At 39.3% G+C, this 15633-nt stretch overlaps 1 protein-coding gene across 4 annotated transcripts in view; it reads right to left on the bottom strand.

Annotated features, from left to right (window-relative positions):
* The window catches only part of DSC3 (desmocollin 3), a 52831-nt gene extending 42616 nt beyond the window's left edge, over positions 1–10215 (bottom strand). For 2 of the 4 annotated variants that reach the window (XM_074022195.1, XM_005586977.5), the window contains exon 1: positions 10021–10215. In XM_074022195.1, the coding sequence (XP_073878296.1) occupies positions 10021–10089 (69 nt within the window). In that variant the 5' untranslated portion in view covers positions 10090–10215. Of the gene's footprint in view, positions 1–9864 lie in introns of all 4 variants that reach the window. The other 2 variants (XM_065533950.2, XM_065533951.2) reach the window with 1 other exon arrangement.
* Positions 10216–15633: the final 5418 nt, after the last annotated feature.

Genomic DNA, 15633 nt, shown 5'->3' with positions numbered 1-15633 from the left:
TGGCACCCTCCACCTCCCAGCTTCAAGCAATTCTCCCGCCTCAGCCTCCCAAGTAGCTGGGATTACAGGCACCCACCACCATGAGCAGCTAATTTTTATAGTTTTAGTAGGGATGGGGTTTCACCATGCTTCTATTTAACATTATACTGCAGCTTCTAGCCAGGAAAATTACACAAGAAAATAAAATCAAAGGCATCCAAATTGGAAAGGAAAAGGTAAAATTGTTTCTATTCACAGATGACATAAATTTGTAGATAGAAAATCCTAGGAATCCACTAAAAAACTGTCTAAATAAATGAGTTCAGTAAGGCTACTAGATACAAGATGAACATGTGACTGCATTCCTGTACACTAGCATTGAAAAATTTGAAAACTAAGCAAGAAAATTGATTTGTAGAGTATTAAGAAGAATAAAATACTTAGGAATAAAGGTCATCAAAGAAATAAAATATTATACACTGAAAACCATAAAACATTGCTGAAGGAAAATTTTAAAGACCTAGATAAATAGAGAGATAGCCCATCTTCATGGATCAGAATACACATTCCCAAAATTAATTTACAGATTCAATACAATCTCTGTAAAAATCCCAGATAACTTTTTTGAATAAATTGAAAATTAGTCTTTATAGAAATACAAGGTACCCAAATAAAATTGAAAAACAAAAAAAAAATTGAAAGACATATTTACCAATTTCAAAACTTAGTACAAAGCTACAATAATCAAAACAGAGTGGTACTGGCAATAGAATAAATATATAGATGAATGGAATAGAACTTAAATGCCAGAAACAAGGCCTTACATTTATGGTTAGCTTGCAGAAATTTCAAGAGAAATAAATAGTCTATTCAACAAATGGTATTGGGATGATTTGATATCTTCCTGAAAAAAAAAAAGTGAATTTGAACCTCTACCTCATACTATACATGAAAATTAGCTCAAAATGAACCACAGACATAAATGTAAGAAATAAATTATTTAGAGGTAAACTTGAGAGCAAATCTTTATGATGTTGGGTTAGGAAATGATTTATTATACACAACACCAAAAACACAGTGATAAAAAAAGTTGTTAAATAATACTTATTCAAAGTAAAAACTTCTGCTCTCCAGAAAAATACCACTTTCTTTACAAAAGTGAAAAATATAACTCATGGGATAGAAGAAAATAGTTTCAAACCAATAAAGGACTGGTATCAAAAATATTTAGAGAATTCCTGCAACACAATAATAAAAAGGCAAATAACACAGAAAAATGGGCAAAGGATTGGAATAGGTATTATCCCAAAAAAGATATCAAAATGGCCAAAAAGTAGATGAAAAGATGCCCAACATCATTAGGTTTTAGGGAAATGGTTATCTAAATCACAATGCAATACCTACTTGCTAGGATAACTAAAATAAATATGACAGAAAATAACAAGTATTGGTGAGGATGTCGAGAAACTGAAACCTCTACACATTGCTGGAGGAAATGTAAAGTGGTGCAGACACTTTGGAAAATAGTTTTGCAATTTCTCAAAAAGTTAAAAATAAACTTAAATGATCCATCAATTCCACTCTTCCTAAATGAAATAAAAACCTATGTCCACACAAAAACTTGTCATGAATATTCACAGTACATACCATTATTCACAACAGGCAAAAAGTAAAAACAATCCATACAATGAAATTTACTTTGTTAAGTACTATGCTTGCTACAACAAGGATAAACCTATAAAACATACTCAGTCAAAGAAACTAGAACAAAACAACACATACTGTATGATTTCATTTACATAAAATGTCCACGATAGGTAAATAGGCAGGAACAAAGTAAATTTCCATGGGAAGTGCTTGTAAATGGGCATGAGGCTTATTTTTAAAGTGATGAAAAACTTCTAAAATCAGATTGTAGTAATGATTGCACATTCTTCAAATTTACTAAAATTCACTGAATTGTACACTTAACGAAGGTGAATTTTACGAATGTAAATTATATTTCAATAATGCAGTTTAAAACAAAAAAGGGCACTAACGTTGATCAAAAAATGACTCTTTCCAGTTACTTCTACAAATTGGTAGTGAAAGGCCTTGTCAAATTTACAAATTCACAGAAGTAATTTCAACACAATAAAATGGAATAATAACCACAAAGAAGTATTTTATTTCTGATACAATCAAATATAAAATGGATTTCTACACAAATTAAAAGATTTTAACTCATAGTAACATAACAACTGTAAATATATCTATATACAAATATATACATTATCAAAATTATTCTAATATGTGATCTAAAATTATTGTACTTCTCAAAAATTCACCTCACCCTCACTTGAATTAGTCAGAATAAATAAAATATCTCAAAAATATGGACAAATAGGGCCAACATGTAACAATGCTGTTTAATTTAGGTATAATAAGCCAAGAAGTCGTTTTCAGAAAATCCTAACCAGATTGCAAACTGGGACAATGAAGTAATACGTTGTTTGCCCTTTAAAAAAAAATCATACGTATGCTTAATTTAATATTTTCCTTAAGCATATAGTTGCCACCTTGGGATGGAAAATGGTTTCCTTCAACAAACCACCCATTGGTTGAAATATATTGTAACTCTATAGTTGCTATTTTTGAATCCCAAAAAAACGCTACGCCCAATATATACTTATTCACATCTCTTTTCAAAATATTTCAGCTAACTGAAATATTTAAATCAATTAGAACATAATAAATGCTCTGTGTCCATCTAGATCTTTTAAAAAATGAATATTTTGCAATTTTTGCTCCATTTTTTAATTAAAATTTACAGATGTGGCTAAAGTCTTATGCTCTATTATATTTCCAACTCTTCTCCAGGGAATAGTTTTTTCAGAAGTTAGAATTTATACTTCCTCAGTAGGATTTTATACTTTTATTATATAGTATATGCTTGGGCCTATAAAATATAAGCTGGTATTGGGTAGTATGTGTTCATATGCACCCCTTTGCCATTTGCTTTTTTCACCCAACAGTATGTTTGAGATTTTTCCATAAATGTACCACAGTTTATTACTAGTCATTTTCTATTGATGGTTATTTAGATTGTTTTTCATTTCTTCTATTACAAATGATGCTATGTGAGCAGCACTGCCTACAGCGGAAATTACTGTGCCATACATGAACATCTTCAATTTTATTAGCTACTGCGAAGTTGCTCTCCAAAGTACTAATATCAATTTCTATTAATGCCCCCAGCATATTAAATCTCTCTATTTCCCATATCCTCCCTTACAAATAATTTTATGACTTCTTCCATGTTGCCAACCTAACGGCTGTTTTAATTTGCATTTTATTAATTTTTAGTGAGATTGACTGTATTTTCTTGTGTTTATCTGCCATTTATTTTCTGTAAATTGTCTATTCTTCTCCTTTAATCACTTAAGTTTGCATTTTTTAAATTTATTTTTTTCTTATAGCTTTACATAGCTTGCTTTTTACCTTTTATTACAAAATCTTTTGATAAACAGAGTGCTTCAATTTTGTTTTTTTATTTGACACATCTTTATTAAAATTTTATGTATACCAGATACTCAAAAATATCGAAGTCCCCATTGCTCAATCTTCTTTTTTAAAGTAGTATTTTTGCTCTTTTTAGACTTTGACTTTCAAAACAATTTTATGATCAGCTGCCCAAGTTCTGTAAAAATTTCTTTTAGGATGTTGATGACATTCCATTTCATTTAAATGTTAATTTAAAGAGGATTTGACATTTAGGGCTCTTGAGACTTTCCATTCATGAACATGATTCATTCTCAATTACTTATGAATTATGTTTCCTTTTTGCTCTTTTTTTCTCCGCCCCCCCCCCCCCCAATTTGAGATGGAGTCTCGCTCTGTCACCCAGGCTGGAGTGCAGTGGCATGATCTCGGCTCACTACAATATCTGCCCTGGGGTTCAAGCAGTTCTCCTGCCTCAGCCTCCTGAGTAGCTGAGATTACAGGCGCGCACCACCACACCCGGCTAATTTTTGTATTTTTAGTAGAGATGGGGTTTCATCATGTTGGCCAGGCTGGTCTCGAACTCCTGACCTCATGATCCACCTGCCTTAGCCTCCCAAAGTGCTGGGATTACAGGCATGAGCCACTGCGCTCAGCCGAATTATGTTTGCTTTTCAATAAAGCTTTGTAATTTTTGCTATAAAGGTCTTTCACATTTCTTATTACATTTATCTTAGATACATTGATTTGTTGTTGTATGAATGGGATTCCTCTTAACATATTTTTGAGTTGTCCCTTGATAATATATGCAATCACGTAAAAATATTAAGCTTCTATTCATGAAACTTGCTTACTTTTATTAGTTCTAGTATCTGTCAATAGATAGTGTTGGATTTTCTATGTAGTTAAACCTGTCGCTGGCAAAATGACAATTAGGTTTATTTTCTTCTAATCCTACAAGTCTTTCATTATTGCTATTTTTTATCTAATATGCTTGTTAGGACCTCTTCTGGAATGCTGAATAGAAACACCTATACTGACCATTATGGATTTGTTTCTAACTTAAAGAGAATATTTTTTATAATTTTGCCATTAATTATGAGTCTTTTTCTTTTTTCCTTATAACATTCATTCATTACATTAAGAGAATGAATGTACTCATTACATTAAGAGAGTTCACTATTGGCCAGGTGCAGTGGCTCACACCTGTAATCCCAGCATGCTGGAAGTCCGAGGCAGGCAGATCATGAGGTCAGGAGTTCGAGACCAGCTTGACTAACATGGTGAAACCCCGTCTCTACTAAAAATACAAAAATTAGCTGGGCATGGTGGCGCGAGCCTGTAATCCCAGCTACTCAGGAAGCTGAGGCAGGAGAATCACTTGAACCTGGGAAGCAGAGGTTGCAGTGAGTCAAGATCATGCCATTGCACTACAGCCTGGGTGACAGAGAGATACTCCATCTCAAAAAAAAAAAAAAAAAAAAAGTTCATTCTCTATATTCTGAGTGTACTATGAATTATATGAATTCTTTTAAAACGAACTGTTTCCACTTATTTTGAAATAATTAGTTTTTCTCTGTTGATACATTTTCTCTGTTGATACTATGTTAAAATACAGTAATAGATGTTCTAATGTGAAACCATGCTTCCTTTCCTGAGATAAGCCTTATAGGAACATCATATATTTATGCTTACGAATATATCGGTTTGCTTTCAATTTATCTCAACATTTCACATATTTGTAAGTAAGATCAGGCTACTATTTTTCAACTTCATACAATCCTCATAAAATGAGTTAAGAAGAGTACTGTATTTTTCTGTTGTTTGAAACAATTTACAGAAAGTACAGACTCTCTGTTCCATATAATTTTGAAAGAATTAACTTATCATAAGCCCGGGCCTGGTGGATCTAAAGAAGTGTGTGTGGAGCTCTCTGGCTTCTAATTCAGTTTATTTAATGGTTATAGGTCTATTTAGATTTTGTATACCTACTCAAGTCAATGTTGGTTATGTGTATTTTGTAAGAAGTTGTCTGTTTTGTCTGTATTTTCAAATTAATTGGAATTATCTATTAATATTATTATTTTACTTTTTAACATTTGTTCTCTCCAAAACTGTACTTTCTTTTCATTTCTAATATTGTTTTATCTATGCCTTTTCTTTTATTACTTGATCAATTAGAGCAGGGTTTCTCTATACTCAAGAGGTTTGGTTTAGTTCATACTCTCTACTGCTCATTTCTTTCCTTTTTTAAAAATGTTCTTCCTAAAATATGAATTATAAATACCAAAGATTACATATAGCATACGTGTGTATTTTAATAAATAATAAAATGAACATTAGGGTACTCACATTCAAGGTTAAGAAATGGAACATTACTAATATTTTCAAAGTTCCTAACTATATAGCAGTAGTTCATTCATTTTCATTGCCACATAGGACATTATTAGAAAGAATGTACAGTTAATTCATTAATACAACTTTTGAAAGGGATAATATTCAATATAGACTTCAGTTATAGTATGTTTCTTGAAACTATGAATTCAATTGAGATTATGTTTTTGTGAGGTTTGGATGCATTATTGAAAATAAAATAAAGTAAAAAATGTAAACACACTAGTATATTAATGATAATGAACTAATGACCTTTAAAGTTATTTTATAATAAAAATAACTTCTGTATACAAGAGTGCCCATATTTTAAATTAAAATATAAAAAACTAAGCTTAAAAATGATAATGTAAAGTATTACCTACTGCAGCCTAAGCAAAATAAATTGGTTTGTTGCATTTTACAGTACTAAGCAAATTGTATTAATTGCATGATAGAAAGCTTATCAGACAAATCACTAAATCCTGATTGAAAAATTTAATGCCAAAGAGAGAATGAAAATTAAAGGTGTTATCTGCAGTTGTTTCACTTTTATGCTAGTGTTTAATTTTATAGTAAATACACAAAGTAGGCTTTCTAAAATGACACCCTGCTTCAGTAGAGAAAGAAGAAAAAGAATGGAAATTTATGGTATGTCTTAAATGTGAAGAGGATCTTCTGGGTTGAACACAATAATTACAGAATTTTAAACTCTTCATCTCTCCTGTGGCCATAAGTCTTCTCAGAATGGAAATATTACCTTTACAATTCTTACCACTTCAAAAAGTAAATTGCAAGATTTACTGCTCTGCATTCTCAGTACTTAGATGAGTATAATAAATTTGTTTCTACCCAAACTCATTGTAAGATGGGAATTCCAGCTATCACACTTTCAATGGAAAGTATGATTAACTACAGGTCACCACAGATACCATCTATGGAACAGGACTGCCACATGGGAATTACAACAGGACCAAAAAATGTGCATGAGTTTACATTTATTTATTCAGAACGTGCTTCCGTATCTAGCTGTATCTCAATAGGAACATCAACAATCTCCTTTTAGTAAGGTAGCTGATAATGCATCAATCTAAATATATGTATACTACAATTTTGACTTTTTTAAGCTTGCAGTTTTAAAACTAGTTTTCCTCTACTTCCTTTATTTGCCATAATCTTCTTTTCATGAATGTAAAAGTCTTTAGAAATTACTATAGTACCTTTCATTTTAAAATGATGATTATATCAACTATTATCAAGAGCAAAACAATCACACAAGTTTTTCTGGTACGGACTCACATTATTCACATTAACCCTATAAAATATAAAAATTTGGATGCCTATTTATCAACATAGGTTGCAGGCAGAGTTCATAAACTCCAAAGAGGAAAAGTACAGGTTTGAGGGGAGTTATTTCAAAAGTTTCAACTATTTTAGTTCCTTTAGAAAAGGAGCCCGTTTAACAAAATGATGGATTAGCTGTGTCCAAGTATGTGCCATTTATAATGTATAATAGATAACATAATTCTTAAAGTGGATTTGGTAACAGTATCAACACATTTTTTTATTTTTTTATTTTTTTTATTTTATTATTTTTTTTTTTTTTGAGACGGAGTCATGCTCTGTCGCCCAGGCTGGAGTGCAGTGGCCAGATCTCAGCTCACTGAAAGCTCCGCCTCCCGGGTTCACGCCATTCTCCTGCCTCAGCCTCCCAAGTAGCTGGGACTACAGGCGCCCGCCACCTCGCCCGGCTAGTTTTTTGTATTTTTTAGTAGAGACGGGGTTTCACCGTGTTAGCCAGGATGGTCTCGATCTCCTGACCTCGTGATCCGCCCGTCTGGGCCTCCCAAAGTGCTGGGATTACAGGCTTGAGCCACCGCGCCCGGCCTCAACACATATTTTTAAAAGAATCGTATTATTTGTAACAGGCAGAAGACAACTGATCTCATGAAAATGAGCTTCCACCATCCCTAACAATTCTGGTTACATTAAGAAGAAAATACACTTTCTGAGGCAATCAAAAACTTAACAATAGTGAGATGCTCTGATATACTTCTTTTTTAGTATTCCCCTCTCATTTTTTTCTTTCTGCGTGTGATTATTAGAAATTGTATTTACACTTCAGAGTGTGGTGGGGCACAGGGTGGAAAGGAGATACAGGAAAAGTGCAGAATGGGAAAATTCCTCAACCTGTTGGGCTGCTTACTGGGAAGACTAAAATTTAACAAGTCTCAGATTCTTGTTAAAGACTTGCTTTGAAAAGCTGTCTCCTTAGAACAAGCAATGTTTTAAAGATAAATAATGGTTTAAAGATACCCATTAAAGTCTCTATAAAATGAAAAGTGTTTCTAAAATGCGATGTCATTAATATTATAGTGAAAAGTTGAGAGTCGTATGAGTCAAAAGGAAGGAAATACAGACATGAGATGGTCAAGAGAAGTGTAAATTTACCCATTCGGTCCGAAACTGCAAGTGTTTGTAAATTGACAATTGCAGATGAAAGCAACTGTCATTTTATGTACACTTTCGGATATTTAAGTCTCCAGATATAGCATTTAATCTAAACTCAATGGAATTATTTTTTTTTAAAGAAAATCTTAAACCAGTATGTCCTAGATCAAAGCTGAAGCTTCCTCCATTTAGATTTACGCCCACCTTCTTCCTTGCCACAGCCCGACACCCCCACCCATGCCTTGCCAGGACATCTCCTGGTCTTCTATGGCCTCCAGAAGCCATGAGCGAATGCGAGAAAATCTGAGAGCAGCACCCGCAGTTTCGTTCCCCATCCTCAATCCCTTTGTAAAGGAAACACAAAACCCCAAATGCATGCTTGTAAACTGAAAAGCTGAAAAAGCTTTTAAATATGTTACAAAAGAACACATTTTGCAAGCAGTTTGCATTTGTAGTCATTTCATAAGCTCAGATACTTTGTCGGAACAGTTCCCGGGCAAATAGATGCGCTTATTTGTCCAATTCCTTCTGCATAAACATATCGTAGATCATAACTACCAATCCCATATTCATATCTCGCTGACCTAAAGGGAGGACAACCCTTAGACCCACTCCCACTTGCCAGGGTGGAGGGCCAGGAAGCAGTAAGAATCCGCGAGACCAGATTCGACTCACTGCCGACGCGGATACTATACACCTCGCTTCCATCGGACCCCACGCACATCCGTGGATGCCGGGAAGTCGCAGGTCCGCGGATCCTTTCTGAGCGTGCGGAACGAAACTCTGTTGAAGCCTGAAGCTTCGCGTGCAACCGCGCCGCCAGAGTTCCGAACACTTCAAGTCTCCCATGTTCTCAGAGCATTGTCTCTAACTTCCTCTCCTAGAGGATTTGGTCCTGGGCAGCAGGGTTCCGGAGACTCGAAACCCCAGGCTGTGCTCTGATCGCGCACTCCTCCAAGTACTACCCAACCCCACCGCATCCATCATCCCGCACCACTGTCACTCTCTACCCGTCTCCCCACCTCGGCCGCATCCCCCAAACACAACACAACCCCAACCCCCATTCTGGCCCAGGCTTCCCACACCTTCGCGCCCCGGGCACATCCCGCCCCCGGCTGGGAGGCTGGCGGGGGTAGACCGCATGCGTGAGCTTCTGAATACCCTTTAGGGGAGATACCGAGAAACCCGCTTCTCAGCGGCAGCCCCACAAAGGGACCGAGGGACACAGCCCCGGCTGCACACACTAACGAACCCATCCAGGTCAACTGGGACCCGGAGCGGGGGAGGGGACAGCCCCTAAATCCCATTTCAGGTCTGTGCTTTGAGCTCTCGGGGTCCTAAAATACTGACCAACAAGCTCTCTTCCTCCCTCTCCACCCAAAGGCGCCCTCCAACCACCACCACCAGCAGCTCCACCACCTGGGGAGGAGCGTGAATCCCAACCCCCTGCCCAACCCGCGACTGCGCCCGCCAGAGCGCAGCGAAGCCTGAGCGCGACTCAGAATTCCAACAATCGAACGCGGTGTCTCAAAACAAAAAGCTGAGTCCAGAGTCGACCCGCAAGCACGCGTTTTCTCTCCTCACTCTTGCAGGCCCGAACTTGGGGCGGCTACCAGACCCGCAGCATTGATCTGAGCCGCGGTGGTCACGTTTCGGCCCGCTTTGGCCCCAGCTCCGCGCAGCGTCCAGAGCGGATCCACCCGTCCCCATCCCAGCCCTATCCGGCGAGGTCTGGCTCACCACGAGGGTCAGCAGCAGCTGCCAGCAGGCGGCTCCGCGCACGGAGCGCCGGAGCCCAGCGGCGGCCATCGGGATGCGGGACAGGGCCAGGAGAACGCGGGCGCCAGGAGGGTGCCGAGAGCGAGACCTGCTGAGGTGTGGGGCGCGGAGGTGCTTTTCTCGCCGCTGCTTGTCTTTAAGTGTCTTTGGCCTCTCTCAGGCTTGCCTGCCCGGGAGCAACTTCACTCCTGAAACCAGATTGGACCCAGAGGACGCGGAGAGGCCACTCCTTGTTATTTCTCAAGTTTTATCATCGCCGGCACAGCTGAGGAGCTGCCCGAGCCTGCCCCTTTGCTCCCCAGCAGCCACCGGGGCGATCGCGCTCGGGAAAGCGGTCTCTGGCGCACCCTCTGCCAGCTCTCCCACGCCCCTCGTCTGCCCCGCGGCGCTGCCGCCCCGCCCGGCCTGCAGAGAGGCCCTGGCAGGCCAGATCGTCCCAGGGCGGCACCATCGCCGGCGCTGCGCGGTGCATCTCAATGCAGAACCCCAATCCGCCCGCAGGGATCCCTGCCTCGACAGGGACCCTGCTGGATGCCAGGAACACCCTTGTCATTGGATCAGCGGATCTGCCCTTCGACGTCTGAACAAATTCTGCCAATGTTTTCAGATTAAAGCAAAATACATGTACAGTATTCTCTCCAGATTTGACTAACATGACAAAACACACGACAGAAGGAATTTATGCCAAATGGCATGAATAAACAGGTTTTGGCATGTCAGAAATTAAAACCAAATATAAGAAATTCGAATCTAACCATTTTTACCCAACCAAAATACGAGTCATTACACTCAGTGCTCTATTAACTGACAGTTTGGGGGACTTATATGCACCTTCTAAAAACGACTTTGTTGTTAGATGTAAATTATTGGTTTACTAATTACTGGTACCAAAATGAAGTTTTTCAGGTGGTCAAAGGAATATCTACCACACGAAACCTTCTAAAACGAGGCTTACAGATTCTACATCATGCAACGACTATTTATCAGGGCCCAAAGTCGGCCAAGCTTTGTGTGAGGGGCTGAAAGAAAGGAAATGCATAAAATCCAGTTCCTATCGGAAACAATTCCAAATCAGAAAGGGACGAAAGGCAATCATTCCTAGCCCACTAGGCTACACTTTTTCATAGAGATGTCGTTTGTAACACTAGGGGGATATTCTCTTATTTCTCTCTAAACTGACTTTTATGTCCCCCGAGCTCCCACCTATGGATTCCGGAGGAAATTCCCCTCAGATATGTGATGCTACTCCTCGAGGTCCATTCAAAAGTTTCAAGGTCAAGAATTTCAGACAGCCAAGTAATCACGAAAGGGTGGTATGAGCTTCATTCATCTCACTCTGGTTCAAGTCTAATAGACTCCTCATCGTCTAAGCCATGTATTCCCTGAAATCTGGGGCTTCCCTGAAATTCATGAGGCTCAGCTTTAAGGGCTCAGACACTCTAAGTTGAGATTCCCAGTGCCAATCTCCCAGGCACCCCTCAGTGGAGGTCTCTGAATGGAAGAGCCCTTCCAATCTCAGAGAAAGTTCTCCAAACTTCTCTCCACTCCAGCGTTTTCGCCTCCCATCCTCCACGTGCCTCCAGCATGACCTCGGGGAAAGCTTCCAGGCCCAGCCCCAGCCAGCCCTCAGAAACCCAAGTAGAATGGTTTTCTTGAACTTAGATGAGTAAAGGAGACCCTAGTACCGATCTCCCTCCCTCACCACTTTGAATTCACTGTTAGAGTGAAGGGTTGAGGTGTTAGGGCATTTTAGAGGAGATTATCTAACTTAGCTGGAGAAAGCTTTCAAGAAGCACAATGTTGAGACAGGCCCAGCAAAGAAAAGGAAAAAGGTAGGAGAATGCTCCAAGATAACACAACATCAACAGGACATGAGAAGCTCCGGAGAGACCTGTGAGAGTGCCCCAGGCTAAGGAAGCAGAAAGGGGTTGGTTCAGATTGGTTAGATGAAGAACTCCCGTGGCTGGGAATTAGGTTAGAAAGATGGCTCATGGCTGGGCGCGGTGGCTCAAGCCTGTAATCCCAGCACTTTGGGAGGCCGAGACGGGCGGATCACGAGGTCGGGAGATCGAGACCATCCTGGCTAACACCGTGAAACCCCGACTCTACTAAAAAAAATACAAAAAACTAGCCGGGCGAGGTGGCGGGCGCCTGTAGTCCCAGCTACTCGGGAGGCTGAGGCAGGAGAATGGCGTGAACCCGGGGGGCGGAGCTTGCAGTGAGCTGAGATCCGGCCACTGCACTCCAGCCTGGGCGACAGAGCCAGACTCCGTCTCAAAAAAAAAAAAAAAAAAAAAAAGATGGCTCATGACAAACCATGCTGAGGAATTTAATTTCATCCTGACGGAAATGGAGAACCATCTATTCAATGTGTGAAAAGGATAACTACTGTTACAGAAGTGTCACTTTTGGTGAATTTGCACATATGAACCCGTTTGTGCTGTAATATGGCTTTAATACCTAGGGAATAAAAGACTTTGAAGTGTTTTTCTTTATTCTAACTATTCTTAGTCTTTCTATGATTTCAACTTTATCTTCAGATTTATAAGAGTCTGGCCCAGTTAGAACTGTCCTGACAGACTAAAACTCTAAAATTGCTATCCTCTGGTTGTTTTCACTGTGCTGTGTAATAGAGGATATTGTTAAGCCTAATGACTAATATGACAATTGCTGTGAGTTTCCATTTTTAGCTTCTGCAAAATAAAAGCTGTAAGAATCTACTTTAGAAAAACTGGAAGAAAACATATTTTTTTTTTTTTTTTTTTTTTTGAGACGGAGTCTGGCTCTGTCGCCCAGGCTGGAGTACAGTGGCCGGATCTCAGCTCACTGCAAGCTCCGCCCCCCGGGTTCACGCCATTCTCCTGCCTCAGCCTCCCGAGTAGCTGGGACTACAGGCGCCCGCCACCTCGCCCGGCTAGTTTTTTGTATTTTTTTTAGTAGAGTCGGGGTTTCACGGTGTTAGCCAGGATGGTCTCGATCTCCCGACCTCGTGATCCGCCCGTCTCGGCCTCCCAAAGTGCTGGGATTACAGGCTTGAGCCACCGCGCCCGGCCAGAAAACATATTATGGATATTTTTAACTTGTATTGCAATATTCTAGGTGCAATATGAACATTAATAACTGAAGGTAGTATTAGTAATGATTTTGAAATTTCCTGTTTGTCCATCATGAGCATACTAATCTAAGTCCCAATAAAAAGCAATGCATTTTTATCATATAAAGAAGAATCTTTACAGATCACAACATAAATATGACTTGAGGATAAATTAAATTGCTTATATTTTTTGCTTATACTTTTCCCATATAAATTATGATTTTAAATAGTTTATTGATTTTTTTAAAAATATGAGCTTCAGTTTAGATATAGTTAGAACTGGATGCTTTCTATTATAAAATTAATTTTAAATCATCATGAGGTATCATAAAGCATAAAGAGTTTTCTGAACTGTCTTTATCTGAATACCCCATCCCTCAAACTGCAAAGTCAACTGGAAGTCACTGCTAAAATGATAATGACCCAAAATGGGAAAACAATTTATTATTTTCCCTTGTTATGTTCTTAGTTTGAAGGGTAAGAGCAGCAATAACAAAGGATCAAAAATGGGAAGTGACTTTAGACTAAAGAACAAAACTTCAGGAATTCAGGTGAATTGCAACATATTCAGCAGAAAGCAAACAAGATAATGAAGAAGAGTACTCTCACTCTGGACCTATGAGAAATCTCTGGCTATGGAAGAGCTAACTAATCTTAGGGGCGGGACCTGACCTCTGGCCCACGAGCCAGGCTGCCTCGCACAATTCAGCACCAACAGGTGCTAGTCTAACACACCTACTCATCTCGGTGGCTTACCTGGACTGTGACATGGCAACTGTAGGTTTCCTCAAACACTGCTACAAAATACTGCCAGGTCAACTATATGATGTTTGAGACAAACTTACAAGAAAAAGCAGAGGAATTTATGAAAAAAAAAAAAAAAGCTTGAATTAAAAACAAGTAAAAGATTTGTGTGGATCTTGTGGCACAAAAATGAATTCTGCCATGGGACATGAACTCAGAAGCATGTTTGGAATATTATTTAGGATCAATAGCCGCAGTGTGACTAGAGGCTCTGCAGATTTCCCAGAACACTAGTGAGAACAACCATGACTTTTTGGTCATTTCAAAAGACTGCTGGGGCCTTGGGGATAATAGAAAGTTTAAGTCAAAAGTCAATTAGAAATAATGCATTGCTGCCCACTAGCAGAGCCATCCCAGAATCCCGATGTGCCTCCTTCTCACCTATTTACCCATGGCAAGCACCTAATTTGCGCTTGGTGCTAATTTCAATCCCATGGGAATGCTACTCCAAACAGCAATGAGAACCTCAACTCTAGACCCAAATGACCCTTGGCCTCCAGGGACATTTCCCCTTCCCCTGTTCTGCTGTGGGTCTCCTCATGTCCTCACTTCTCTTCCTAGGAATCATATCTCCCCAGAATGATTGACACTAGGACTATCCCTTCCTCTCAGGAGACAGCTCACTCCCGTCCACAGAAATGTGACCTTTCACTATAACCTTGGCAACAATCATTCAAAAGTCAGACATTTGTACATTTCTCAAATTCAGCGTTGTCCAGTCTAAGTAACACTATTACAATAGTTTAGTCCAGATAGGGCGTGCCAAGCTCAGAAAGGTTCCCTTCCAGTCTCTCCTTGTTAATTAATGAGTCAAGATCTGTTACAATGGGGTTTCTCTTCCTCCACTAAAATCTTCAGACTCCTTTACAAATATCCTCTTCTTCAACCAGTCCTTTTAAGGAGGGAGGAGCAATCTTCCAGTAACTTCCCACTGGCTGGAAGGAATGGTAATTTCCACACAAAAGACAAAACCCTATTGTGTGAGAGATAACTTCTTATAGCAACTAAACGAAAGCCATATAACCAAGCCCTGATACAGGGTGAATTTTTTGTCCACCTCATCTAAGAATCATCACATAATTCTTCACTTTGATTTCCTGTAGAGTGAAAAATCTCTCTCCGCTGGGTGAGACTGCAGTTTCTCCTGCATATTCACATGTCTCCAGGAACTCATTGTATGCATCTGTCTGTTCAGAAGGCATTGCTCAAGAGTGAAGGTTACAGGTGTGAGTGGGCTGACTGCCAGACCTCATGTGTCATTGATCCGGGCGTCATTCCCTGATTCACTGTCCCATCAGTCTTCTTCTTTCTCAGAAGCTCAGGATGACCATTCCTTAGCATCAGCCTGGAGAAGGGGTGTATTCCCCAGTTTAGATGCCTATTAACTAGCTCAGGAGCGGAGAAGCAGCTTTTGCCACCAGCTCCCCATGGGCTAGTGAATTATTTAACTCAAGAATTATTTATTATTTTATTAGTTCATAATTACATATTAATTAATGCTATTTACCTCATGATTTGTTCATCTTGATTTATCTTTTCTTTCCAACCTACCCGGTTTCCCAAGTCTTTTGTCTCTAGATGACGAGTAGCTTTCTACAAATTAGCTATTTAGTGTTCATTGAGTAGGCACAATCCCAGAACAATAACCACTTCTTTTCTTGCATTGCTTTCAAGGC

Source organism: Macaca fascicularis, chromosome 18, assembly GCF_037993035.2.
Source record: "Macaca fascicularis isolate 582-1 chromosome 18, T2T-MFA8v1.1".
NCBI classification, from domain to species: domain Eukaryota; kingdom Metazoa; phylum Chordata; class Mammalia; order Primates; family Cercopithecidae; genus Macaca; species Macaca fascicularis.
The sequence above is the reverse complement of the archived record's forward strand: the minus strand, read 5'-3'. Positions and strand labels throughout refer to the sequence as shown.